General features: G+C 42.4%; 1 protein-coding gene across 4 annotated transcripts in view; it reads left to right on the top strand.

The window, feature by feature from the left end:
* LOC140210080 (ras-related protein Rab-7b-like) overlaps positions 1-13504 on the top strand; it is a 50790-nt gene extending 37286 nt beyond the window's left edge. For all 4 annotated transcript variants that reach the window (XM_072278875.1, XM_072278874.1, XM_072278876.1 and 1 more), the window contains 2 exons: positions 4082-4187; positions 12645-13504. In XM_072278875.1, the coding sequence (XP_072134976.1) occupies positions 4082-4165 (84 nt within the window). In that variant the 3' untranslated portion in view covers positions 4166-4187; positions 12645-13504. The remainder of the gene's footprint in view (positions 1-4081; positions 4188-12644) is intronic.
* Positions 13505-13715: the final 211 nt, after the last annotated feature.

The raw sequence follows: 13715 nt of genomic DNA, 5'->3' as shown, positions 1-13715 counted from the left end.
AGGAGATCTGGGGGGTGGGGGTGGGTGATCAGCAGGTGAGAGGAGGCAAGAGGCCAGTGTGGGGAATAGAAAAATAGGGAAGGGGGAGGGAAATTGTTTTTTTTGCCGGAAGAAGATATTGATATTCATCCCATCAGGTTGGAGGCTACCCAAACAGAATATAAGGTGTTGCTCCTTCACCCTGAGGGTAGTCTCATCTTGGCACAAGTGGAGGCCATACATTGATATGTCAGAATGGGAATTAAAATGTCTGGCCTCCGCTTTTGGTGGTGGATGGAGCAGAGGTGCTCGACAAAGTGGTCCACCGATTTACAATGGGTCTCACCAGTGTAGAGGAGGCCCCACTGGGAGCCTCACTATTGTAGAGGAGGCTGCTTTGGGAGCTCAATTCCATGCTTCAGTAGAATTTTATTTTATTTTGAGATACAGCCCAGCAACAAGCCCTACTGGCCTAATGATCCCGCTCGGCCCAATTACACTCCCATGACCCATTAACCTACTAAGCCCAACGACTTTGGAATGTGGGATTCCAAAGGGTTATTGAGTTGTGGGCATGCTACATTGGCACTGGATGCATGGTGACACCGGCGGCCTCCCATCAGCACATCCTCAGACTGTGTTAGCCGTTGACGCAAACAACACATTTAACTGTACATTTCAATGTTCGATATACGTGTGATGAATAAAGCTAATCTTTAGGGGGGTGGAGGAGGGAGAGAGATAGAGAGGGAAATAATGAGAGATAGAGAGTTTAAAAAAAGCATAAATGAGGGAGTGAGAAGAACTTGGTTGAGTAAATAGCTGTGGAAAGGATGACGAAATGGGGGCAATAAACTGTGTGTGTGTGGGGGGTGGTGGTGTGGAGACTCAGTGCTGGAAGGAGGCAGAAAACCCTCTGTCAGAAAACTGGTACCTCTGGCTGAGATACAGCTCATGAGACTGGAATGTTCTCTGAACTGTAGAGTTAATCGGGAGCTATGGAGAGATACTAAGTGTGGGAGCAGTTTTATTTAGGAACCGTAACCAAGGCAGAACTATCTATGGGCTCCCTCTTCCTTGATTTATCCACTTTATCTTGCACTTCATTCCACTTTTATGCAATTGCTGGCATTCTTCTCAAAGGCTGGGAGGAGCGCTTTTCAATCTGGTATCCTGACTGCTGTGAGGCTCTGATGCACAGGACTGCAAAAAGTTGCAGAGGGTTCTCGACTAGCTGGCTCCACCACGGGCACAGCCCTCTCCACCGTCGACGGCACCTTCCAAAGGCAGTGGCTCAGGAAGGAAGCTTCCACCATTAAGGACCCTCACCATCTGTGACGTGGCGCACGGCCAAGTGGTTAGGGCGTTGGACTAGCGATCTGAAAGTCGTGAGTTTGAGCCCCAGCCGAGGCACAGTGTGTGTGTCCTTGAGCAAGGCACTTAACCACACAATGCTCCAGTCCACCCAGCTGAAAATGGGTACCGGCAAAAATGCTGGGGGTTAACCTCGTGATAGACTGGCGTCCTATCCGGGGGGGAGTCTCGTACTCTCAGTCGCTTCACACCACGGAAACTGGCATAAGCACCAGCCTGATGAGCCCATAAGGCCTGGGACAGACTTTAACTTTGACTAACCATCTGTGACATGCCCTGTTCTCATTACTATCGTAATGAGCCTGAAGGACCCACACTCAATGTTTTAGGAATAGCTTCTTCCCCTCCGCCATCAGATTTCCGAATGGTCCACGAACACTAGCTCACTATTCCCCTTTTGCATTGCTTGTCTATTTATCAGCTTAAAGTTACAGCAGGGAAGGGGCCCTTCCAGACCAACAAACCCATGCCAATCAATAACACCCATGTGACCAACCTACTAACCCGCACACCTTTGAACTGTCGGAGGAAACCGGAGCACCCGGAGGAAACCCACGTGGTGATGGGGAGAGCGTGCCAACTCCTGACAGGCAGCCGTGGGAAAAGGGCCTGAATCAGTGGCGCTGTGATGGCGTTACGCTAACCGCTGTCCAACAGACCAATTGTAACTTCAAGCAATTTTTATCTCTTGCACAACACTGCGGCTACAAAAGAACTAATTTCGTCGTGTATGTCAGTGACACGAAGGCTGATTCTGATTCTGATATTGTACACAATCTCCTATCTGCAGACATCTCCAGAGACACGGTTCAATCTGAACTTCGGGTGTCTGAGTGGGGTTTGTGTTCCCCACACCCCATGTGCTCCAGTTTCTTCCCACAGCCTGAAGACGGCAACGTTGATAGGTTAATTGGTCACTGGTATTGAGATAGGGGATCACTCACAATTGCACTGATAGGCTGAGAAGGTGGGGGAAATTCTTGGTCCCATCTTTTACGCAAAATAACCTGCAGATGCTGGGGTCAAAGCAACACTCACAACACGCTGGAGGAACTCAGCAGGTCGGGCAGCATCCGTGGAAAAGATCAGTCGATGTTTCGGGCCGGAACCCTTCGTCCTATCTTTTGTCCCTTTTTCTGTGAGAGAGAAGGAGAGAGAGAGAAGGAGAAAAGAAGAGTGAGAAAATAAGGAAAATGGAAAGAGATGAGTGGAAAAAGAGAGAAAGCTAAACATGGAGAGTGGGAAAGAGGGAAGGAGAGAGAAAAACAGAGAAAGAGAGAGAGATGGACAGGAAGATGGATAGAGAGAGGGGGAGAGAGAGCTTGCCAATTGGGTTTTTATTTATTTATTGAGATGCAGCACTTAATGGGCCTTTCCCGTCCTTCAAGCCACGCCACCCATCATAGCCTGTTAAGCTACTTACAATGACCAATTAGCCCACTAATCGATACATTGTTGGACTGTGGGAGGAAACCCACGTGGCCTCAGGGGAAATGTACAAACTCCTTACAGGCAGTGGCGGGAATTGAACCCCGGTCTGCCGGTACTGTAAAGCGTTGTGCTAGCCACTTTGCTACTGTGTCGCCCCACTAAGCCACCGTACGGTGCAAGCAAAGATGAAACTGCATGTGTGGCTTTAAACAAAGCACCAGTGACTCTCCCATATCCGTGAAAGGTCTGTATAAAAATGACTCAACAAAACTCCCTTCACACTCCAACTGCTGATGCTGAGATCAGGAAAGCTTTGATGCGAATGGTAAATTGGTAAATTGATTTATTATTGCCACATGTGCCAAGGTAGAGTGACAAGCCTGTTTTGCATGCCACCCATACAGATCTTTTCTTAGCAGCAGTGCATTGAGGTAGTGCAAGGAAAAATGACAGAATGCAGAATAAAGTGTTGTACCTAGAGATATAGAATTTAGATTTAAGAGCAGACCGGTGATAATAGAAGTGACAAGCAGATTTAGAGAGAGCAGTTTACAATGATTCAATCGCACTCCAGTGCCAAGTATCCATTACTCACTTAAAGAGGACTAGCTTTGTTTGTCACATGTACGTCAAAGCATACCGTGAACCGTGTCACTTGCGTCAAATCAAATCAGCGAGGATCATGCTGGGGACCGCCCGAAAGGTCACCATGCTTCCGACAGCAATAAAGCATGCCCATAACTTACTAACCAGTATGTCCTTGGAATGTGGGAGGAAACTGGAGCACTAGGGGAGAATGTGAAAACTCCTTAGAGACAGCGACAAGAATCGGAACCCTGATAAAGCGATTGCGCCAGCTGCTACAGTACCGTGCCATCCCCGCCACCAATGTGAGACTGATTCAAAGTATGGAATCAGGCCCTTCAGCCCACTGAATCAATACTGTCCTTTCAACAGCCATTTACACAAATCCTGTTGTATTCTCCCCACATCCCAATCAGCTCCCCCAGGATTCTAACACTCACCTATTCACTCGGGCCAACGTACAGAAGCCTTTCCAACACCGCTGAGTATCCTGACCTCATGACACTAAGTCACTAAGTGTGCAAAGAGCTTTACACAGTTTATTCCTTTGTGTGTATGTATATGTATATATAAATCTATGTGTGTGTGTATATATATATATATATATATATATATATATATACATACATACACACACACAGACACACATACTTGCTGCTGACAGGGGATGGAAAGGTGTTTAAATCTAAACCTGTTTTTCCCTCTTTCCCAGATTTCCGAAGAGAAAGACATGTACTTAACAAACTCCATCTCCCTGGGAGACCAGGACACAACAGAGAGACGGAAATGTTGCTGAATCTTGGGAGTTGAAAGCCAAGGTTTGGAATCTATCTTAAAGATATGTTGGGATTCTGAGCTCTCCAAGTATTTATTTTTCTAAGGATCGGTGAAATCTGCGGTTTGACATCTAAATTATTATAATGAAGCATGTCTTTATGTAAATTCCATACGAGGTCAACACATTCAGAACACCACTGTTAGACTTTTCTCCAAAGTCAGGATGAGGGAGCATATCACTCCCGTCCTTACTATTCTGCATCGGCTTCCTGTATCTTTTAGATTTGATTTTAAAGTTCTCTTACTTGTTTTTAAAGCTTTTAATGGTCTGGGACAGGACTACATCACAGAAAGGCTTTTGCTTTGTAATCCCGATCGAGCTCTCAGGTCATCTTCCGCTGTTCTCTTAAATTTAAACAATCTTCCTCAAAAGATGATCGGCAAGTCAACACTCACAAAATGCTGGAGGAACTCAGCAGGCCAGACAGCATCTGTGGAAAAAGAGTACAGTCGACGTTTCGAGCCGAGACCCTTCATCAGGATTTGATGGTGAAGCAGTCCTGATGAAGGGTCTCAGCCTGAAACCTCGACTGTTTACTCTTTTCCATCAATGCTGCCTGGCCTGCTGAGTTCCTCCAGCATTTTGTGTGTGTTCCTCGGATTTCCAACATCTGCAGATTTCCTCTTGTTTGTGACTGGTAGGTCAGCTTCTTTTTGAACTATGCTCCTACACCGTGGAATTCAATACCTAAAGCTATAAGGGATGCAGTATCGGATGACACTTTTAAACACCAGCTCAAAACCTATTTATTTAACCTTGCTTTGAACGGACATCATTTTGTCTTTTATTTTCGTGTTTGCACTTTATCCCATTGTAAAGCACTTTGAATGACAACGTCTGTATGAAAAGTGCTCTATAAACAAATTATTATTATTATTATTATTATACAGCACTTGTTCCCAAGTATCAAAAGTTTTAATTGCAAGATAAGTAAAACCATTCAGCAGATAAATCTTGAAGATTAAATGACACCAAGGTTCAATTGATTTGGTGACTGGACAAAATAAATCTTTTATATACTGTATATACTGCATTGAGTTCTATCAGGAGCCAATAACTCAACAGGTAGGGTTGTGGAGCCTTGGTGAATGGCAATGGAGCGAATTTCCCAGAGGATTCCTGCCAATGTATCTTGTGGTACTTCACACGACTTTGCACTGGTTTATCATCACTCAACAGATTATATTGAAGAACAGTACTAGAAAGTAGAACATGAGACAAGGAGTTGACATAATTCAATGTAAAACATATTATTCCAACAAGGATAAGTGCTATGTTCATTTGGGCTTCATGCCATGGTTACACTGAAAACCATGTCTCAGAAAATAATTCTCTTAATCTTTGAAAGTAATCTCATAGCAAAGCTAAAAGGGTTCTGCTCCCTTATTTCACAATTGCTGCTGGTTGCAGGGAAATAAATTAATCTTTTTTTGCATCAAATGTGGTATTAACTTTGGCAGACTTCTGTGGCCTAGGAAGGATGAGTGGAATAAGCTGGTCTCCTTCACTTACTTGGCAAGAGCTATAAGCAGAATTGGGTTTATAATCACTGGCATATGTCATTGTGAAATATGTTGTTTTGTAGTGCAATACATAAAAAAAACTGCTTTACAACAACTTACTGCCCGTTATGCTGCTGGTATTTAGGGCAACAATGAAGATCCTCCAACTCTCGGTGCGTTCAGGGCTTCCTTCGTCGTGTCAGTAGCTTCCTGTCAGTTTTCACTATTGCAAGCCCCAGGAGGAGGCTCAGGAATACCATCGCACTCAGATGTAGGAAGATTCTTCATTTCTGTTTCCGTAACAGTTTGACCAGTCAGGGTTGTTAGCCCCTGAGCTAAACCCGTAAACCTAGAGGACTGGTGGACCTCTGGCCTCTGCCCTTTGTCCTGTTTGAGATGGGTGAACCAAACACAGAGCCCTGACCCAGCTGACGTAGCTCTCCGGGCCATTGAGGCACACAAGCCTCCAAACCCTACGACAAGGTTGTGGTCCTCTTGGAGGAAGCTACAATGAAAAACTTATTTTTAAAAAAGGAGTGAAAAAAGAAAGCAAAGCAGTGATAGAGAGTTCCAGTGCAGCCAAACTCTTCTCTTGATATGAAAGTTGAAAATTACTGCACACATGCTTTTAGATTTCTGGATGTCAACATAGAAATGGTTAGCACAATGCTTTACAGTGCCAGCGTTCAATTCCCACCGCTGTCTGTAAGGAGTTTGTACGTTCTCCCCATGACCATCTGAGTTTCGTTCTTGTGCTCTTACATTCCAAAGACGTAGGTTAATTAGCCATTTGGGTGTAATTTGGTGGAAGGGCTCATCGAGCCAGAAGGGCCTGTAGTTGTTCTGTATTTCTAAATTTAAAAAAAAATAGGGATTTTCAGAATGCTTATTGCCTAGATTTTACCCTCCTGGACTATCTTTTTTAACATGGTTAATTTTAATAACCAGGAATTTAGAAAAAAAGAATAGACCAGAATAGCATTCCTGCCATCAAAGAAATGTTGCAAAGAGACTGTTATCAGGTTAACACCACACCAAGTCATTCCATATCACTGGGTGCTTCTTGTAATCAGAACGTTTTTTTAAGGCAGAAGTTGATAGATACTTCTAAGCAAAGGGGTTGAAGGGTGCAGTGGGTGGACAAGAGTGCAGTGGAGAGGTACAATCAGATCTGCCCTGAACTTCTGAAAGCCCAGGTATGAAGGACTGAGTGGCCTGGTTCTGCTCTTACTTTGCATGTTTGGCTGTAACAGGGAGGCTGACAGATAATGCACAGGCTTGTTCTCAGTGTGACATGGGGAATACAAGAGATGGCAGATGCTGGAATCTGGAGCAACAGGCAGTCCACAGGAGGAGCTTAGTGGGTCACGTGGCAATGGTTGTGAGGAGGGTACGAAGTAAGGGATTCAAGATTCAAAATTCGGGGCTCAGGTTTGGAATGTAACTGAACATTGAAACACACAGTGAAGTGCGCCATTTGCGTTACCAACCAACACATCTAAGGATACGCTGGAGGAAGCCCCGCAAGTGTCGCTACACATTCAGCCGCCAACGTGGCGTGTGCGCAAAGATCGGCAGAGCAACGCAGAACACAACGAGCAACAGAACAACAACAGTAAAACAAGCGCCGTTCCTCCCTCCCACCCACGTGCGCACACCGTTCTCTACCCCAAAGGCAGTCCGCCTTCTTCAGCCTCCTGCCTCCCGTGGACTTGGATTCGGATGCAGATACACAGAAATTGGGCCTTCAGCTACTCCTGCAGACCTTCAGAGATTCTTAGACCCGGGGCTCCAAACAAGGGGCTTTGATCCTCTTTAAAGATACTGCTTGACCCGCTGGGTTCATCCAGCAGATTGTTTTTAACTCCAGATTCCAAAAAGGACCTAGTGCTTCCCCCGGTGTATATGATGGATAAACTCTTCTCGGGCTTCCAGCCGGGTACAGGTATCAATTTTAACCGATGTTTTGATGACAGATTCTGTCACCTTCAGCAGGGATGATGCCTTGGCATGTCCAGTTCAGTGGTATACATACTCTGTTGTCCACAAACCCGTAAGGAAGCTCAAATCCCAGTCTATGTGGGTGAAAGATATCCTGGGACTCAGGACGGTTGGCATTTACAGGATTCCCTGTGAATGCAGAGCAGTGTACGTTGGCTAGAACAGACACATAGTAGGAACCCATATCAAGGAATGGAGGAGGTGTATCCGTTTGGGTTACCCAGAAAATTGGTGGTAGCAGAACATTGCATTTGCATTAACCGTAGGATTGACTTCGATGGCACAAAACAACTGTGCTGTGCCAATAACGCCGAGTGAAGGGAGCCATTGAAATAAAGCTAGAGAAAAAGAATTTTGACAAAGATGAAGCTCTCGCTCTGAGTAAGAACTAGAATTCAATTGTAAACAAGGTTTGACAGCAGAAACCTGATAGTTAGTCCTCAACGAATCAGGAGGGACATTCGATGGGGCTACATATACCAGCAGACTGGATGTGCCAAGGCATCGCCCTGATGAAGATGGCAGAGCTTGTCATCAAATCATCTGTTAAAATCGATACCTGTACCCGGCTGGCAGCCCAAGAAGAGTTTATTTGTCCAATTTCCAACGTCTGCAGCCTCTTGTGTCTCTAGCTGCTTCACTAAATTTCTCAATGTATCAGTACTTTGATTAGAGAGACTCCGCTCTGTTCGAAGTTTCAACTGGTCTTATACCACTGCAACTCTGATTTCACTAGCTATGTTTGGATAGTTTTTATTTTGTCGGTATGCTGTGTTCTGCTGACACAGAAGGACATAATGTTCTGATCTTTGAACAGTCTGAGTTTGTTCCTGTACTTTTCATCAGGAGACAAGATCAAAACAACCTGCGCCAGTGTTTTTACATTTCTATTCCCAGCGAGAGCAGATCCACTATAGGAAGGATGTTGAGGCTTTGAAGAGCGTGCAGAAGAGGTTTACTGGGATGCTGTCTGGTTGAGAAGGCGTGCGCTATCATGAGAGGTTGGTTAGACTTGGGTTGTTTTCTGTGGAGCATCAGCAGCTGAGGAGAGATCAGATAGAGGTTTATAAGGTTATGAGAGGTAAAGATAGAGTAGGCAGGGAGGAACTGTTTCCCAGGGTTGGGATGTCTAATTCCAGAGGGCATACATTGAAGGTGAGAGGGGGTAGGTTCAAGGGGGATGTGAGGGGTAAGTTATTTTACTTAGAGAGAGGTGGATGCCTGGAATGCTCTGCCTGGTATGGTGGTAGAGGCAAGTACATCAGAGGTTTTTAAGAGATGTTTGAATAGGCACATGGATGTAAGGAAGATGGAGGGATATGGACATTGTGTAGGTAGGAGGGATTAGTGCTTGGGTGTTTTTGATTTGATTTTTAGATGGTTTGGCACAACACTGTGGGCTAAATGGCCCGTTCCTTTGCTGCACAGTTCTATATTCTAAGTTCTACTGACTGGAGACACCACATGCCACAGGTGCTGGAACCTGGAGCAACACTCAATCTGCTGGAAGAACTCAGCAGGTCAGGCAGCATCCATAGGGGGAAGGGAATTGTCAATGTGTCAGGTCAACACACTGCATCCAGACCCTGCCTAAGCGTTCCAACACAAAACGTTGACAATTCCTTGCAGAAGGGGCAGCACGGTAGCGTAAAAACAGACAAATGGTTAAGAAACAGCGAAAAAAAATGGCGCCAATGTGCCACAAGATGTGAAAAGGAACAACAATATCAGCACCGTACCACCCAGCTACAAATGACTTGGCAGAAAGGTTTGTCCGGAGTCTAAAGAACGTGCAGCACTAACACTGAATCAGAAGCTTGCCAACTTCCTCCTTGCATGTCGCAATGCAGCCTACTCCACAACAACTCACCAACTATGTGCCTGGATCCCCTTCGGCGTTGGTATTTACCAATAATTAAAGATCTCCCTTTTTTCAAGTTGTTTCACAGCACCAGGCAAGGTTGTCCTCTTAGTCTATTGCTATTTGATATTGCTTTAGAACCTTTGGCCATTGCTATTTGTGAATCAACTAATATATTTGGTATCACCTGTGGGAATGAAACACATAAGTTATCACTATACAATGATGATTTATTACTATGTATTTCTAACGCCGAAAAATCTATTCCGGCACTACTATCCTTGCTTGATAAGTTTAGTAATTTTTCGGGCTATAAATTGAACCTTAATTTGAGTGAACTCTTCCCTTTAAATATGTAGGTTCCAATTTATAGATGTTCACCATTCAGACTGGTTAATTGATTATTTTACTGATCTGGGTGTTAAAATTACTAAGAAACATAAGGATTTATTTAAGCATAATTTTTTTTACCTTTAATTGATCAAATTAATCAAATTTTTATTAAATGGTCCCCATTGTTTCTATCAATGCTTGGTCGAATTAATGCTATTAAGATGATTCTCCTACCAAAATTTTTATACTTGTTTCAAGCATTATCAATTTTTATTTCTAAATCCTTTTTTGATACTTTAGATTCTAAAATCTCTTCATATATATGGCAGAACAAAAATCCTAGATTAAGTAAAAAAAATATTTACAGGAGTCTAAAAAGGATGGTGGTTTGGCTTTACCAAATTTTAGATTTTACTTTTGGGCAATTAATATCCGATATTTAATATTTTGGACACAAGATTTGGATATAACTTTACGCCCACAATGGGTAAACCTAGAATGTAAATCTATACAAGGGTTTTCTTTGACTTCCATTTTAGGGACTTCTTTACTATTTGTTATTTCTAAATTAACTAAACAAATGGTTAATCCAATAATTAAACATACAATACGAATATGGTTTAAATTTCATAAATTTTTTGGCTTGACCCAATTTATTTTATCAAGCCCTATTACGTCTAATTTTTTCTTTCAACCTTCTATTATAGATCAAGCTTTTTCGGTATGGAAAATGAAGGGTATATTAAGCTTTCATGATTTATTTTTGGATAACTGTTTCATGTCTTTTGAACAGTTATCTAATAAATATAATTTGCCTAGATCTCACGTTTTCAGATATTTACAAATTAGAAACTTTTAAAATATTAATTTACCCACATTTCCAACTTCACATTCAATTGATATTATGGAAAAATTCTAAGTGTAAATCCTTTTCAGAAGGGTTTAATAGCATTCATTTATGATTTGATTATGAAAATAAATTCAGGTATATCTGATAAAATTAAGATTGAATGGGAAAGAGAACAACTTCATTTACCTATAGAAAAATGGGAAAAAAATTCTCAATTAGTTAACATGTCCTCTTTATGTGCTAAACATACATTGATACAATTGAAGGTGGTGCATAGGGCACATATGTCTAAAGACAAATTAGCTCGTTTCTATTCACATATAAGCCCAATTTGTGATAGATGCCACTCTGAAGTTGCTTCCTTGACTCATATGTTTTGGTCTTGCCCTTTCTTGCATAAATATTGGAAAGATATCTTTGCTATTATTTCTACTGTTTTGCGTATTAATTGACAACCACACCCTGTTACTGCAATTTTTGGGTTACCAATGATGGAAGATGGTTACTTATCCCCTTCAGCCTGTCGGATGATTGCTTTTTTAACATTAATGGCCAGATAATTTGTCTTATTGAACTGGAAAGAGGTCAATCCCCCTACTACATTTCAATGGTTTTCTCAAACTATGTGTTGTTTAAATTTAGAGAATATTAGAAGTGGCACCTCTGACCCTTCGATTAAATTTGAAGAAACTTGGGGACCATTTATCAACATTTCCACAGGATGTAGTTTGACCTTTTCGAATTTTTTTTTTAAACTTAAAATACATGGATAGAGGAGTGGAATTAACGACATTAATGATTCTATCCAATGTAATATATTAGCTTGTCTTTTTATTTCCATAGTTTTGTTTTTAGTTTTATTTAGTTTAGGTTAATATCGCTTAGTTTAATTAATATGTCTTTTTTTTCTTTTCTAATTTGGGGTTTTATTTTAGATTTTTTCTCATTTATCCCTTTACCATGTTTAATTATATTTAGAATTTGGGAAACTTTATACATCTGTATTATTACCAATGCTATATTTACAATGTTAATTATTAATAATGTAATCCCAATCTCTGTTCATTAATATTGTTATGTTTATAATTTCAAAAATTAATAAAAAGATTGGAAAAGAAAGAAAGGTGGGTACTTGGAGAAACCAGGGACAGAATTGGACCACTCTCTTACTCAGTGGGGATTTTGTCTGTTGTCACCTGGAGACGACACATCAATCAGTTGAGGACAGCAGAATGAATTGTTGAAGGGGGAAGGTTTCCAGAGCTGTTGGATCAACTTCCTGCAGTCCCAGAGTCAACTCGCACAACACCACGGAGGAGGCCCTAGCAGCTGAGATTTTTTCACAGCCAGGCAGAGTGACCACCCACTTGTCAGGAAAGACGTTTTCCTACATGAGTCCGAAATCCTCCACAGTGATTACATTTTTAGGCTTGAAAGGGACAATTTAAAATTTACCATGCTATGGTATCCCACAAAATTAAGAAAATCTCCCAGAGTGATTAAAACTTTAGGCCAGAATGGGACGATTAAAAATTACATTCTGTAGATGTCTATATAGTAGTTGTATTATATGATATACCGCGTCTATAGTTGAGAAGCATTCTATATTAAGTTGGAGTTCATAGCTAAGCAGGGAGATGTGTTGTGCATTTAATATTAGAGTAATATTGTAAATATATTGTTTGATTAAGCATTCTTTGTATTTTACATAATTCATTATGGGTTATATGTAAAAGTATGTGAATGGCACACGTTATTACACCACATCATAAATGTGCGCCGCACTTAAAATTAAAAATGAAATTAGCCACAAGTTATCTCTGGCTCTAGCGTGTTCTTCTTTTGATTAATTTCTGGAGTTACTAAACTTACCCCTGCTTTCTCCTCCAGGCTCCTCAGAGCTCCTCGTCCAGACCAGATTTCCAAAATTGGTGAAATTGTTCCAACTCATTCCTGCTCGGACCAGAGCCTCATGCCGTGGCATCGCTGGCTACAACCACCTAGGGGAGGAGCCGCTGGAGGCGGTGTGGGAAAGAACAGAGGTGTGGCGAGTACTCTGGAGCTATTGTCCGTGCTGCATTGGGGCTGACCCCTTCCGTAGGTGCTGCTCTCCAGTGTTCACTATGTGGAGGACCAGCTGATTGCTCGCGGCAGACCCAGCATGAGACGAGCGGATTTACTCAACCAGCGCGACAAGAGGAACGGCTGCGTACTTGTTCTTGGAGAAACGTGGCTCCAGGACAACATCCCATTCACCATTAATCTCCAGGCCATTTCACTCAGGGACTTGTGCTAACAATATTTTGTTTTTGTGACTGTATGTGCTGGATTGTAGCTACATGTGCCGTGTGTGACTGTTTGCGCCCTGCCCTCAGAGGATTGCGGTTTCATTTAGTTGTATACATGTGTCTGGTTGAGTGACAATTAAATTTGGACAGCCCAGATATCCAAAACCACTGGCAATTTACAACTGGTAAAAGATCTTTTTACACAGAGTGGTGGGTGCATGGAACACGCTGCCAGAGGTGGTGGTAGAGGCAGATATATTAGGGATATTTAAAAAATCTCTGAGGCACAGAGATGACAGAAAATGGAGGGCTATGCAGGAGGGAAGGGTTAGACTGATCTTCGAGTAAGTTAAAAGGTCAGGACAACATTGTGGGCCGAAGGGCCTGTACTATGCTTTAATGTTCCATCTATGTAAGATTGACATTGTTGCACTTATTAACTATAAATATTCTTTTTCACAAGCAACTTAATGGCAGTCAATTTATGTTTCCCAATCAATGTTTCCCAACACTGTAAGGAGTTTGTACGTTCTGCCTGTGACTGCATGGGTTTCCTCCGGGTGCTCCGGTTGCCTTCCACAGTCCAAAAATGTACCGATTGGGAGGTTAATGGCTCATTGTAAATTGTCTCATGATTGGGGTTATATTGGGGGTTGCTGGGCGTCAGGCTCAA

This window comes from Mobula birostris, chromosome 14 (assembly GCF_030028105.1).
Source record: "Mobula birostris isolate sMobBir1 chromosome 14, sMobBir1.hap1, whole genome shotgun sequence".
Lineage (NCBI taxonomy): Eukaryota > Metazoa > Chordata > Chondrichthyes > Myliobatiformes > Myliobatidae > Mobula > Mobula birostris.
The sequence above is the reverse complement of the archived record's forward strand: the minus strand, read 5'-3'. Positions and strand labels throughout refer to the sequence as shown.